The sequence below is a fragment of the Neolamprologus multifasciatus genome, chromosome 3 (genome assembly GCF_963576455.1).
Source record: "Neolamprologus multifasciatus chromosome 3, fNeoMul1.2, whole genome shotgun sequence".
NCBI classification, from domain to species: domain Eukaryota; kingdom Metazoa; phylum Chordata; class Actinopteri; order Cichliformes; family Cichlidae; genus Neolamprologus; species Neolamprologus multifasciatus.
Window position 1 is genome coordinate 23,996,911 of NC_140441.1, and position 15,948 is coordinate 24,012,858.

General features: G+C 40.2%; 1 protein-coding gene across 1 annotated transcript in view; it reads left to right on the forward strand.

Moving 5' to 3' along the window:
- Positions 1-15,935, forward strand: part of poln (polymerase (DNA directed) nu) — an 88,504-nt gene extending 72,569 nt beyond the window's left edge. The window contains exons 24-28 of the mRNA XM_085153871.1: positions 7,383-7,493; positions 7,641-7,719; positions 8,240-8,307; positions 8,765-8,826; positions 9,542-15,935. Coding sequence (XP_085009997.1) covers positions 7,383-7,493; positions 7,641-7,719; positions 8,240-8,307; positions 8,765-8,826; positions 9,542-9,628 — 407 coding nt within the window. The 3' untranslated portion in view covers positions 9,629-15,935. The remainder of the gene's footprint in view (positions 1-7,382; positions 7,494-7,640; positions 7,720-8,239; positions 8,308-8,764; positions 8,827-9,541) is intronic.
- Positions 15,936-15,948: the final 13 nt, after the last annotated feature.

The following is a 15,948-nucleotide window of genomic DNA, read 5'->3' on the forward strand; positions in this document are numbered from 1 at the left end:
CGCCGTTACACACAGACAGGTGCTCCATCACCCTCAGCACTGGTGACACAGCCCACTACCTGCTCATCACTTCCCCTTTCTTCTGCAATACGGGCGCCGATCGAAGCACCGTAATGGACTCATTCTTTCAGACCGCCATGCAGAGATCGCAGTGGAAGCCTCCTCATTCTCAGGGGCAGAGCGATGATGTGCCAAACAGGGGCTTTAATTCAGCCCATCACCATGGTGATGCTCCCATCAGGGACGGCTCTAGAAGTTATTCGCCCCACACTCTTTGTCTGTGTGTCCCTCTCTCATCCTGTCCATCAGTCTGTCTCTTTCGTTCCTTTCTCTCTTCAACCTCACGTCCTACCGTCTTTATGTTTCATCTTTCCCTTTTCTTCCCCTCCCTCATTCCACAGCAGCAGGTTAGTTGATCGATAAAACAGCTTTCTTGAATCAATGCTAGCAGCGGCAGCATACTGTATTACACCAGAGTCCCTGGCTGTTTTAGCTGCTGTGCTGTGACTCAGGGAGCAGGGATTAATATGTGCCGTAGCCTCTCGCCTGCTCTGCACAGCTGATCTGACACTACGATGTTTTGCTGAGAAGAATGTTGACTGAGCAGAGATGAGGTGAACAGTGCAACCTCATCTGCTGTCATATTTGCTGAAAATGTATTGGAAAGGGCAATACAAAGGCGAGGTCAGCATCACGGTGTCGGCGTAATTGCAGAGGGACAAGAAAAGGAAGTAAATGTGTGGAAGTAAATGAGGGCATCAGCCAAGAAGGAACAAGGCAGAGATGAAGAAAAAACAGGGTTGTTTTGATTGTTTATGCCAAACCACAAAAATTATTCAGTCACAGCTGCATTTCTCATAATGGTTGACACTCTGTTTGACACTCTTTGCCACCTCTGTGGGTAAGCCTCTGCTGTTGTTCCTCACATCGTGCACTTTTTATTGAAATTCTTCAGATTATTCCTGAGATGAAAAGATGAAAGCAGGTGGAAGTTGTGTTTTGTTTTTCTTTTAAACAGTGGGGAATCACAGAGATCACAAAAAACAGTGAAGCCTTCTTAAGGCTACACTGACATAGGGAGGACTAGCTATGCAAGGATATGAAAACACTCTCATGAAGACGTCCTGTTGCGATGTCCTATTGTTCATGCACAGGTGCGTGCAGTTCTCCTGCACGCACCTGTGAAATACTTGTCATAAATAAAATAAAAGGAGGCTGTCGTTTCACAGCTCATTTCACATTTCATGCTCTGCACATGTAGTCTCAAATGGCTGCCACTCTCAGCTGTGCACATAGCTTTTGTTCAGTAACTACGTAACTCACAGATAAGTTTAATCCTGAAAGACTACTTCACCAATATTTTGAGATTTTCAATTTACGGCGGATGTATTTCACAAATGTTTCATAATTAGTAGATGTTGATGCTACAGTATAGTGTGAACTGTTCAAGCCTGCTCAAAGACGCTTTTGACAATTTAGGTCAAAAACAGGTTGTTTTAATCCATTGCAAGGTAATTGCAGGGAAATCTAGAGACATCATAATATATTATTATATCACTGATATGTCAAAACATCACCTTTTGTGGATATAACTGAAATGTTATTGCCATGAAATAATAATGATACGCTGCTTTTATAAGGTGTTATAGGTGCACAAATGGTAAAAAAAGGTCATTTTAGCCTGTCACTAGATGGTTGCAACATGATAATAATATCTGATATAGATAAGAACCTCCAGGGGTCTGAAATGACTGAGAAAGATTTGTGCTGTGGTGATAAAATAATGAAAACCTTTCAGGGATTAATTATTTTACATGATCAAACCTTAAGATTAAGCTGAAAACGTTTCAGTACATTAGGCAACGTCACCACAATCAGTACCAATAAAATCTTTTCTGTTGTCAGTAAATATTACAATATTTTTCATACCTAAACTGAAATAAAAATCAGATTCATATTCAGAGTTATTCAGAGTCGTTTTATATATGAGTAAAGCTGTTATAGGCTGTGTTTTTATACCAACAGTTGATCACATAACAGTTTGACTGATCACATGGAGTAATGGAGCCTACAGAGGTTTTCCCACTTTGTCTTACATAATTTATAACTTACAGTTTTTGCCTTTTTGTGTAGCTGTCTTTGTCATGGTCCCAGAGTTTTAACCTTTCAATGTCTTGAATTTTGTTTAGAATCAAATGTTCTGTGTCTTTTTTCACCGTGAGCTAGGGCTGTGCGATATGACCAAACTCTTATATCCCAATATAAGAATTCTATCCTCCCGATAATGATATAAATCACAAAAATGTAACATTTTCTGTAAATTCTGTGAATCTCGGGCAGCTTGACTTGTGGGAAGTGTTTCTAGCTGTGCGTCACGTAGCTGGAGTCCAGTGTTTTAACCGATGCATGAAACGATACATTTTTAGACATAAGTTGTTACGGCCGCTGTTTACTTTGTGAGTATTTATTACACAGCGGCTCTTTTTTACTTCTCATCCATAAATAATCTGCTCTTTCACGTGATTCAGTTTATTTTGAAAAGTCTCAACAGGATCTTGAGCTTTATTGTGAAAGGTTTATGTGGAACATAAACAAGCGGACACGCGATGGTGTTACCGTCTTTGTTGCTAACGACAACGCATAAAAACAGGCGCTTGTACATCCGTAGTGTGGTTATATTAAATAAAAGAGAAAGAGAGAACTTTAAGAAATTAATATAGCCACTACAGTGACCATCAAAACGAAAAAATATTGCCGTAAACAGCTTATTTTGCGACACCATGAAACAAACGATAGTGTAAAATGAAATGATAGACGTTTTTATATCGTCATCCGATATATATCGTTATATCGAACAGCCCTACCATGAGTAGGGCTGTTCTCCGTTTTTTTTCTTGGTTGCTTTAGGTTTTGAGTTTTATTTTCTTGTTACAGTCGAGTTCTAGTTGGTGTTTATGGAGTTTGTTATGTGTTTAGTTTCCACATGGCTCCTTTTGTTTGCTGTTGTGTGTCTCAGTCAGTAGTCTCACTTTTTTTTTTTAAAAAAAACTTTTTAATTTTTTAGGGTCAAGTTTAGTTCTTTGTATTATCTCATCCTTGGTTCTTCTCTTTGTAGTTACAGCAATCCCCTCCTCTGTCTCATCTTTCTGTGTTTCTTCATCTGTTGGTTCACTCATGTTTCTTCATGACCTTGTTTCAGTTGTTGTCCATTTCGTGTTTTATCTCCCATTTGTTGTTCTGAGTTTTACTTCTTCTGTGTAGTTATTTAGATTTGGTTAAGCTGTTACTTGTTACCCTCCTGTGTTCAATCTTCAAGCAGTGTGTGTATAAATAATCCTGTCATTCCTTTGGTGGCTGTTATATCATCATGTGTCTGGTGCTTTTGTAGTTTGTTTTGTTACTTGTGTTTTCACGGACTTAGTGTTACTTTTGGATTATGAGTTTTGCGTTTTTATTGATGTACTTGGAACGTCAAAACTAAAATAAACTACTCCTCAAGTTAACTTTAAACATCTACCTTAACAGCTTTCACGTGCAGACACCCGTGCTTAGCAGTTACCAGGTAAACATAATTAAAAGCTCAACCATCAGTAGATCCATTTTCTTCTGCTTATCAGGGTCGGAGTGGAGCTGGAGCCTGTCCCAGGGTACAAAAATAAAATCTATGAGCTAGAAAAGAATGCTTCTTTAGGTGTTGGTAATGACCAATAACTGGCTAAGCTAAAACAGTAAATATTGGACTTCAGTTGATCTGTTATCCAGAAATGTATCTCAAGCTGTTTTTTACTCATAATGGGTCTTTAGGGGGGTGATTACCTTCTTAAGCACAATCAATCTGCAAAGATTGTAATAACTGAGTGATTGTAACCTGATTTGAGAAAATAAATTAAAACTAGGTACACTCCTGGTCATGCTTTGTCTCTTGGTAAAAGCTCATAGGGAGGTCCAGATACTCCTCTATGCAGGAAAAAACAACAAATTAAAACGCCATGTTGCATTGTAAATGTTGGGTTTGTTAAAGAGCAGCTGTTTGCTGGCAACAAAAGCAACAATTAAAGTAACAAATAAAAAAAAACCCCACTGTAAGTGTTGTTCATTAACCCTTAACAAGTCTGCTTCATTAGGACTGCGTGGGTTTGTGTTTGAATGGCAGAAACTCAAAAGCTGTCAAACAGTTTTAGTTTAAGCATTGTTATGGTGCATGGAAGCGCAGCCTTTGTTGACTATAATGTTAATGCTGAATGGGCTCTTATAACTCATTTTTTATGTTTTTGTTATAAATATTAATTTGATTTGGAGGATGGTGATGAATTATGAAATAACACGGCATATATTTACAACCAGATATTAATTATACTACAGCGTGGTTACCCAGCCGTGGATTTCTGTGATGTTGCCGTAACACTTCCAAAAGGCTGACCACAAAAACAGGCTGAACTTGAAAAACACTGGCCTGTGTCACTCTCAGTGGAAAAACACAGCCTGTTGGGAATGAAAACAAACACATTCCAGTATGATTCACCAACATACCTGGGGATAAAGGTCACATGCATGTGTCACGGGTCAGTTCACAATGAGCAGAGTGTTAATGTTTGTTGCTATCTGTAGAGCACTTGTTTCCAGCGCATTTATGCTTGTGTGCGGGATTGTGTGTGTGCGTTCAGGGAAGAGGGTCATTCAGGTTTCATGTCCTAGCTGGATTAGCTCATAGTAAGGGATATCAGAGGGATTTGGCTGCTCCATTGTCCTGTTAGTGGAATGTTCTGGCCCACTGTGTCTGAGTGTGGCCACACGTGTGTGTGTTGCATACCTGCATATGATAATGTGTATTATGTACGTATCACATCAGTGCACATTCTTGCTGCCCTTTGTGTGTTCGTGTCACTTTTCTAGGAATGTGTGTGTTTCTCTTTTCTTTACGGTGCGACTCGTTTGGATGTCGGTGTTTTTGTGCGGATGGCCGTTTGCGTGTGTCTTTGTAAGCCTGCTGTTACCATAATCACCTGTAATGCTCTATCAACAAATGGCTTTTCACACAAAATCACTGGTGTTTTTTGTTTTGTTTTGTTTTCTTTGTTTTGTTATATTTTGCTGGCGTTTTATTGGCTTAAGGCATCATAAATCTGCAGAGGTTTTACACAGGTGCTCAACATTGGTAACTTGTTTTACACAAGTTTGTAAGTTGAGTTGTATTTGCGTATAATGAAATTTGCTATATAAATAAAATTCTCAGTGTCTAACTGTAGATATTTAAAGCCTAAAATATGTTTTAATATAGCTAATAAATGGTAGATGGCAGAGATTGGTGTAGCCACACTAATGGAAATTGGTTTTTTTTTATGGATGTTTGTTTTTTACATTAGATGCGTTGATGTTAGGATTTGTTTGTAACTATTTCCTAGTAATTTTGACAGTTAAAATTGTCAGGTATTTCCATAATCTAAATATTTTTGTGTGTGGTGTTTGATCATCTAAGCTTTGTGGCATGGTATGTTATCCTATTGGAAGCAGCCATCAGAAGATGGTGCACTGTGGGCATAAAGGGATGGACATGGTCAGCAACAATATTCAGGTAGGTTGTGGTATTTAAATCATGATCAGTTGGTACTAAGGGGCCCAAAGATATGCCAAGAAAATATCCCAACAGCCTGAATCTTTGAAATCTTTGAAACAAAGATCATTTTCTCAATAAATCAAATTTTCTTTGTACAGTTTTTTTTTTTTTTAACACTTAATTACTGACCATAATTAACCATAATTACTGACCTTAGATTATTTTAGACTAGAGTATTTCTCATAAATAGATTAAATGGTGCAGGTTTGATCATGTAAAATTATAGCTGTATAAACGTGGTTGTAAATGAATCTTTCAGTATAGTTGTTAAAATAGCTTTTGTTACTGGGGGGTTGAAGACTCAAAGGGTTTTTTAGCTTTGGATGGTGATCTGCTTCTTGACAGGTCATCGAGTGTACAGCACGCTTTAAAACTCCACCATTTTTGGCATTTTTCTTAGTCTGCTTGCATCCATCTGTTTGTAGATCTTGGGCTGTAAAAAGCCTTCTGTTTCTCCAGCAGGAGCTGCTCAGATTTTGATCATTTGCCTAAAGTGATATCTCTTAAGTCAGTATTAGTTGGAGCTGATGGCTGCAAGTTTGAAAACGTGGGAGATAAAAATTGTGTGTGGATTTAGAAAGAAGTGAATATATCAGTTCAGACTGCTCCTCATCTCTGCAGCTCTCACTTTGAGGCTCAAAGCTTTAGGTTGTGTTGTTAGCCGCTGCTAGCATAACACATCTGCAGCTTCAACACAGCTGACACAGTTGACTTGTGAACTATGACGTCTCTGTGTTTTTACAAGGAATAAAATAAACATGAAATAAACAAAAAATATCGTTTGGTTTGGCTGCATTAACCGTTGTCAGTACAACACTGCTACACAAAGGGAATGTTACATTTATGATTTCACACTGTGGATACCAAGTAAAGGAAACCCCAGGCCAAGGTAGCTATGTCTGTTTTTTCCTCTGTCATTTGAATGATTATACTGAGGTAACATTTTTTCTAGTATGTAAAAAACCAAAAAATAACCACCTGTAGCAGCAATAACTTGAATTCATCTTGACTTGATGGTCTCTCACATCATTCATCACCCTCCACCACCGCGCTGATAGCCAGTGGTGTTTGTGCTCACATGCTGAGCTTTTCTCCAAATGTGGTCTTTGCATCATTGTGTGTTCGTGTCATTGTTCCAGACGTCTTGTGCCGTGTTCATTTTAGAGAGAAGCTTTTTGTAGCTACACCTAAACTGAACATCCACCCTTTCAAATTGGGACCTCACCAACACATCGTCAAAACCCATTTGAAAATTCATTTTTACTATTTGGCATTTAAACCTGTGTTTTGTAGTTGATGTTTTTTTTACTTGGTATTATGATGTTTTATCCTCAAACAAAAACAACTGAATTTATCCACAAGAAGCAAATACAATTCTTATTCAAATTAATCTTTTATCTGTACAGCACTTAGATCAATGCTTTTAAATGAGCCTATGAATAAATACATTTACTTCACATGACTCCTGGCAGCTGGCACCATACTTGTTTGTTTTTCTGTCATTAGATTTTTAACTTGGTGACTGAGGCCTGTAGAGTTTTGCATCTATCTCTTGGGAGTTTTCAGTCTCTCTGAGCACTCCATGCTCTGACCTTGGGGTGAATTTGCTGGGATGTCCATTGTGTTAACACACACCTCCAGATCATCAGATCTTTGGTATTAAAAAAATACTATATCTTCCAAGGAAACCAGAGCAAGTAATGTACTATTCTTAGAAAAATTATTATTAATTATTCCATTTAAATATTCATTTTTTAAATTCATTTAGGTTATGTGCTGTCTATTATGGGTCGCAGACGGAACCTCCCCAATATCAACTCCCCAGACTGGGCCATCCGCATGCAAGCTGAGAGGCAAGCTGTCAACTTTGTGGTCCAGGGTAGGAAGACTGATAGCACTCTTTGTGTATGCTTTTCTCAGCTTCTCTTTATATTTCACCTCACTGAAGTCGGCTTTCAAACTGCTTCTCTGACCTGGAGGGTTTGCCTCTTGTTTATTGTGTATGTGTTTTTATTTGTATGTACAGGTTCTGCTGCGGATCTCTGTAAGATGGCCATGATCAGAATCTTTAACCTGGTCTCCTCCTCCAGCTCGCTGTCTGCCAGGTACCACCTCTAAACACGGCACTGCTCACCAAAGATGCACAGACTACCAAAATCTCCTCTCTCCTTTAACGAGACAAAATACATAAATGCGTGTTGGCTCTCCATACCGCACGTCTTTCTAAATCTACACAATCAGAACTTGCTCATGTTCCATATTTATGCAGGAGATCTGACAGAGCTTGTCTTACCAAAACACACAAACGACTTGCTGTGGTTTACCAGCCAGCTACATTTGTAGAGATGAGGCATGATCCTGGATTAATGCTGGTAATGATGCCAAACAATCAGCTGGAGTAAACAAAGTTGAAGCAAAAGCCAATATATAACAAAATTACAGAGCAGTGTGTGAAGTAAACGGGGGAGTCTGCTGAAACAGTCAGATGCCACATTCTGTATTTTTAGTAGCTTTAATAGCCACAGTGGTGTTTGTGTGTGTGTGTGTGTGTGTGTGTGTGTGTGTGTGTGTGTGTGTGTGTGTGTGTGTGTGTGTGTGTGTGTGTGTGTGTGTGTGTGTGTGTAGGCTTATAGCTCAGCTCCATGATGAGCTTCTGTATGAAGTGGAGGACTCCCAGGTGCAACAGTTTGCAGGTAAAAAAAATTCAGTATTAGGTAAAAAAATTCATTCTATCAGCCACTGACAATAAAAAAAAAGGTCCAGGTCAAGTTTTACTTAAATAAAGGTCAGTCCAATAGCTTCAGTACGCTTTTATTTTTTTTTAAACAAAACCGTTTCTTAAATTAGTTTCACTTTATATGTTTCAGCCAATTGTCTGTGCCTCAGTTACAATGTCTCTGGGGCCGTCTCTCTGCACTAATGTATTGTTCACAGGAGCCATGTCACAGCGGGGACAGTATATAAAACACTGAAAATACCTGAAATGTGTAAAGTTGGTGTTTTAAACAGTGTAGTGTTTAGATCACTCTGAGATTTGAATAAAGATATTTTTAAGTGAATTAAAATCTTGTTTCCTAAGCTTTAACATATAATTGTTATGCACTATTATTTTTTATTGTTCAAAAATAAATACAGATTTTGTTTGTGCAGCTCTGGTAAGAAGTAGCATGGAGTCGCTACAGCACATTGATCATCTGGGAGTCCATCTGAAAGTGAGTAAAAGGAAGTGTAATTGAAATCAGATGGCGGCATGGTCTTGTCACATGTCATGTGGAGAGCAGGATTGATGGGAAACTGTAGATTTTCTTGCTAGTGGACTGTGGCTTAAAGCAGTCAGTAAGCACGTTACTGCAAACAGACTGAACTAACTCACTGGGTCCTACTATTCTGAATCAAATCACTTTTTGAAAGCCCAAACAGAATAAACATGTTCCACAATAAACAAGCTCAAATTTACAAAAATGTCAGATGCTTCAGAGGCCTTGAAAAAATATTTTAATAAACTTCTATCAGAAGGAACTTTGTATCAGACGACCCCTTCTGTTTTTAATTTGGCTGCTCTCTTCCTGCACTTCCTTGATACAACTGCATGTGAACGTACTGTTTGCAGTCTTTCAAGAATTTTTAAGCAATATGATAACAGCACCTACTGCACTTGAACGGTAAATCGGTGTCCGACTTCTGGAAGTCAATCAGAGAAAGGCAAATGCAGGACTCATTCGTCATTTTTATACTCATCACGCTACGCATGTAAACATTACATCTTGTTAACTAGTCAGCTTTTTCCCTTGTTGCCATGTTTTGGTAAAAAGGAGCATATTGTTGTTTGTTTGCTGTTGTTTTGTGGTGTTTAGTGCATGTTAAAGAAAAATGTATTTAAAAAAAAAAACAGCCAACGCCCTTCCTTTTCATCTGTGTGATTCCCAGGTGCCCCTGAAGGTGGCAGTCTCCAGTGGCAAGTCTTGGGGGTCCATGTCTGAGCTTGACGTCCCTCCAATGTTCCCCTCTCTTTGAGCGCATCGCCTCCCTCCCTTCACCTCCTCGACGGCGACGCCTCTCTGTTGAATCTGCTTCTTCTCCCCCTCGATGAGCTCCTTTCTTCCCCTCATAGTCTCCTCTTCATCTGTACCCCTTCACTTGTTCTGCATCCTCATCACTATGGAAACCAGCCAGCTGAAGCTCCCACTTACTTTTTCTCCATCCGTATCCGGGGGCAACGGCAGGAGCCTCAGACTGGATCGCACCAGTTTGATGTTTTTTTTTTTCTTGCTCTCTCTCTCTCCATCCTCCAGAAAAAGATTCCTTGTCCTCCTCTCCTCCTCCTCATCTCCTCCTCCGTTTTCTCACTATTTTCTTAGATGTTTTTCTGGTCGTTGCCAAGGTGAACACTTCATGTTCAAGAGAGGGCGTGATATTTATCGGTTCATAAAATTGTTTCATGGTTTTTTTTAAAAAAAAGAAGTAGTTAACCTCTTTATCTCTCAGTGGTGTTTTATAGAAAAGACTTCCTTGTATTTATTGTTCTTTTGCCTTTTGTGTGTGTGTTTAATAAAACTCGCATGTTCTTTTAAATATTCCCGGTCCCACCGTTTATCTCCCATTTTCATGCATTTATTTCTGAAGCTAATTTGCATGCTACATTTTAGCAACCTCTTCGTGGATTCATGTTTATCGAGTCCTTTGAGGGATAAATCATACTTGGAAAAAGCATTAAAACAAAAATGAGGTGCATTTAAAACATTTTGCTGTTTTAATACAACGAAGCTTCAATGTGTTCAGAGACACTTGTGTGTAATAAACTTCACCTCGTGTTGGCTGCATTCATGACTCAGAGCAGATGATCTAATTTTTCTCTGCTCTTCGCTCTCTGCAGCTCATCTTTTATCTGCTCACTTGGCTCCAGCCCACTCGCCCCTTTTGTCTTGTTTTTTTGCCTCTCTCTCTCACACACGCACACATTCCACAAATGCTCGTATGGACACGTACATGCACGCACGTCCACCGACACCCACACTTTCCATCCGTGCAGCCGAAATGAATGCGCTCGCGCACATTCAGCGGCTTCCAGGCACACTGACCGACTTTCTTTATCTGTGGCAGCCACAGCTAGACACTTTTTATAGTGTCCTGCAATTAAGACCCTTCGAGCCTGCAAAATGTGTCTGGCAGAACCATACGCCTTGTGACAAGATCAACAAAGCCTAACCCCCCCATTATGCATTTGAAATGTCACATCACGTTGGCTGCTAATTGTAGGAGTTGTCGGGACAAAGGTGCATGTGGAACATCCAGCAGATCCAACATGAGTAGTGTCTTGTCATGCACTTAAATTCCTGTAGTTTCCCTTGTTTTTTGTTTTTATTCCAGGGGAATCAACCTTCCCTTTTCCGCTCCATTAGAGAAGTGTTTCTCACCAGGTCAGTCTGAGTAGTTCAGAGCCAGACCAAGGGACAGTGTTATGGAAATCTGCCCCTCTATTCTCTCATTGTTCTGTGGTTGAAGGGTGAAAGCCCCCCCTCCTCCTCCTTCTCCACCTCTTTGGAGGGAAACGAAAGCCTGGTATGTGCAAATTCAAGAGGACACTTGCGCTTTTGGAGTTGTTCGAAGCACGAGGGAGGTAAAACAAACACTTCTTTGTTTTTCCAGATTGTGTTTTATTTAGCAGTGTCAGTAGCTCAGCAGACTGTGCTGGTATCCCACTTTTGCTCCACTCCGACTTGGGCTTTGACCTTTGATTTGATAGGTTAAAATGGTCAGGCATTAAATTAAAATGAAAAACGTAATTAGACTTCTTGAACGTTAATCTCTTTTCCAGGATGTAATTGAGGTTATTGAGTGTGGTCATTTAAGTGATAACTTCACCTCAGTGACCTGTGCCGTTAACAGGAGCCGATCCCAAATCCCTCTGAAGACGAGCTTCTCCCTCGCTGCCAGGAGGTGTGTAAGTAGAACCTGCAGTATATCCCCCACCCACCCACAGCTGACATTTATGTCACTTCAGTTCAAATATTGCTGTCTCATTTCTCTCCTCCCCTCTGCTCTCTTTGGGGGAAAAAAACAACTCCAGCACCATGTAAAATGCATCATCATTTTAATCGATACAATATATGTACATCCATGTTTCAGTCATCATAATGCAAGAAATCCCATCTTTACATCTATACAGTGTTCCAGTTGTATTCAGTATAAAAGAAAGGGTTAATAATCACAATATTAAGAGTAATCCCCATGTGGTGATGCAGAAGTCTTCCAAACGAATGGCAGAAAGGGAACTGAAAGCTAATAGATCTCAATAAATGCCACTGCAGTCTCACAGAGGTCACATGATGTTACTGTCTTGCTCTCTCTCTCTCTCTCTCTGTCTATCTCATGCTCCATCTTCTCAAACTCCCTGGGAATAAATAAATATGCAAAAATCACCACACCATGCTTGGTCTAATAATGTACATTAGAATCATGTTGCAAGATTGGATTTTAACCCTCCTTCCCTCATACATGTGAACCTTCTGGGCCCCCGGTGCTGTGTACTGGCTGTTCTACTTGAAAAGGGGCCTCTTTTCCATCCCCTTCAGGTCCCTCGGGTACAAAGTTCCCTCAGATGCTGTTTAACCTCCACCCCCCTACTTCAAGTCCATCCATCTCATCCATCTACTCTCCTTCCATTTCTTTATCATGGCGGGCTTGTTGACCTGCCTGCCTCCCCACAGTGTGGCTGCATATCAGTCCCCCTGCTGTGCTTTGTGTGGTCAGTTTCCTGGCAACAGACAACAGCAATGACAGGGCTCCAGGGCAGAGAAAGCCCTCTTTGCATTACAGCAGCTTACTATAGCTAGATAGCTCCAGAGCCCCTGATGTTCATGGTCATGGCTGGTGTGTGTGCGTGCTACAAGCTAAAAGAGCTGCAGTGTTCGGGCTCGCAGTACGACAACGCCAGAGAGTTCAAGCAGACAGGAAGTCCACAATGGCGGCGCTGCTGAAAGTGGCTGCTGCTGTTTCTGTGTGACTCTTCTGAGGTAACACAGATTAAGACACCTGCACTACTGCAGAATCAATTCTCTTATTTTAAAAATATATTTTTATATATTTTTAAATCCACAAGCGTGGTTACAAAAAGGAGTAAAAATGACCCCCAGATGCTATATACAGTAAAATATACTTTACAGCTTTACAGGTAATAAATCGTAGATTAAAAAAAAAAGCCTTTGAAAATCACTGGTAAGATACGCAGTTGAGAGCAGTGATTTCGGCGGCTGCAGCACGGTTTTAATTGATTAACTTCGGTCGTGCTGACAGACTGCAGAAAGTGAAGTCGCAGTGCATGTTTAAATGGTGCGAGTTAATCAAAAAGTCCTTATGGTTGAATAAAAGCTCTGTTAAGAGATTTACAGAAGCAAGCATTTACAGAGTGGGACTACACAATCTTTTTTTTTTTTTTGGTCCTGTCTGCTTGAACTCTTTTTTTTAGCATCCATTAGCCCCTTTGTGTCATTTCCCTTTGACTTCTGTACAAATATGTAGCGGTACCCCTTTTAAAAAGCAGATCTTTGACACCCCGTATGTAAAGAAACATAAAAAATAAAAAATAACCCCAAACATTTTACAATCAAACACCCCCTCAGGCTTCAGCATAAATGAGCGGTAATGTTACAATACTAATTGTTACAGTGTCGGGCATGTAAATATCAATGCAGCATTTCATGTTTCTTGATAAAATCCTTGCCATTGTTCTGTTCGTTTGCCTCCTTGTGTTTATTGCTTGGTTAGATGGCACGTGGGCAGAAGTTTTCCAGATAATAACGAGTAAATTACAGGGCTGTGTTGAACAAAATGGAGCCGTGTGAGGAATTAAAAATGCAGCAGTTTCTGTCACCTTGGGCAAATTTCTACCTCCTAAAATAGCCTTGGGTTGTAGTATGAACTATTACATTGTGGTATCCTGTATATATATATATATCTTTATGATACATACAGTTGATGATACAGGAGAAACTTTATCCATGTTCTTTATAGGAAATGGTAAAAAAAAAATCAAACTACCTTGTACTGTATTAGCAAAACAAGACACAGTTGTGCTACAAGTGCTTCATGTGTTCTTGGCACCCGTGGCCTCAGTCCAGAGTGAGTCCTTCAGCGCTCTCCACAGTGGAGCAAAGTCCTCACCAGAGGTAGAGAGAGAGAGAGGGAGTCCATGCTGTGGAGCTCTGTTGCCTCCTCCACCCTCTTCCACATCTCCCCCACCCCACCCGCCGTCAATTGCCAACGTGGCACATTCCTCCCTCGCCCCTCGCCCTCCTCGTCAGGTGGAACAGTCCAGGCGACATCCATTTTCCGAGACTAAAATAAAAAAAACTCCATCGGGATCAGTTAAAACCAGCAAGGATGATAGGCTGCAGTAAATAATACATAAGCAGCAGGGAGAGATGGCGGCTATTTACAATCGCACAAAAAGTCTAACGTCTAATGTTGAGAGGTTGAGTCATCTAACGAAAGACCCAATTTTCTGTTTTTTGTTATTTTACACTTTTTCTCGTTCAAAAAGCAACCAGACCAAAAAAAAAGATACATAAAATGTCGGTAGTTTACATTCATGCCTTTGAATGTTCGCCCACAAAGCGGCTGAGCACGGACACGCAGCATCAGAGTAACGCAACACACCCACAGGATCTGTACATTTGTGCAGTTTTCAGGTCTATGCTCCTTTACCAGCAGATAAACTGAATGAATATTGTGACATGATCGTGACACTGGAACCGTTTTTGTACCTAGCGTGAAGTTGAAGCGGCCACTTGAGTTAAAATAAATAAATACATAAATGCTGAAGATGTGCCTCTGTTTTATCCATCAGAGAAGAGCATTAGGTGATCTTTTTGTTATTATTTTAAAGCCCTCTGAACTAAAAGAGCCTTCTCCAGCAGGAGAGGCGTCCATGCAGCATACCTTCTCAGGAAGGAAAGCTCACGCTCACACTCAAACAAATCACAGGAAAAACAAACAGAAACCAGCGGTGAGATTGGTTTTTGGATTGTACATCAGCAAAATACATCATAGGAACGGTGCGTAACTAAATATACACTCTGATAGACGCTGCATACCGTCTCTACATTCTAACATTAAGTATGCTCTACCAGTTTTACACAGAGGTCAGGCTTCACAGGGTGTAGCATTCACATTAAGTAGAAAACAGACATTACTCAGACTAGAAATAAATGCATTTTAGTCAGTGCACTTTGCCTTTTACAATTCAAAGTCACCCTTCAACTACCTCAAGTCATGCAGTCCACAGCGTTTTTAAACTCCAGTGTTTGATTCCAGTGCATAAGGCCTTGGCAAAGGCATTTTGAATACCGTCCCCTTTTTGTTCAGAATATGAATGTGAATAATAGTTCCTCCCATAATACACGAAGGAGCTTTATAAAATTTCATCAGGCAGAAAACTGAGATTGGCAGCAGCAGAAATGGCTCAGAATCGACAGACTTCACATTCCTCCACAAGATCTAGACAGGATTTTTGTTTTGTTTTTGTTTTTTAACAGTCCACCTCAGGAAGGCCCACTTCCTGCTCTCAACCTCAAGCAAGTCTGATAAAGACCGGGCTGAGCCATGCAGGGAGGACCTGAATACACTGGCAGGGATAACCACTGTGTTTTCTGTCCCACTGACTGTGATATCTGATTGTACATGAGGTGAAATAAATGTTATAGTCTGATCCATAGCTTTTAGTGTTCATGCTGTAGTTTGGCTCTAACTTCCGTGTTCGGTACTCTGTGAAATTCCCGAGAAGCTGTTGCTTCAGAAACATCACAAAAAAATAAAGTGTGGCTCCCTTTTGACTCTCCAGCAACAACCAAGTTCAAAGCAGATGCATCAAGGTGGTGTGAGGCATCCTCCACATGTCGGCCCAGTGAAAACATCTGAAAGAACTGTTTGATGCTTTCAGTGCCTTTGTGCCTCGTTTTTTTACTCTATAGTGCTTCAGTGGGATTTCTTGAATTGGCGCTATTTTAAAGATAAAAGCGTACCAGCGGCTGAGCCTCCTTTGCAAGTGCGTTGTTTCTCGTGGCTCAAATTTAAGGAAGAGTTAAGGAGAAGAAGCCTTAGTGTCATCGGACCCAGCGTCCAGGGTCTTGCCTTCATTATGGGGATAATATACAAATATCCTTATATATAATCTATAATATTGTGGAGAGTGTAATTCAGGATTAGATGCAGAAGAAAACGTGTGCATGTTTCATTTTAGGCATTGAGCACAATTAAAATCTAATCATCTAACTTGTGTTTCCTTTAGGATCAACTTAGCAGGGACTTTTTTCCCCCTTTTGCATCATTAACTTTCA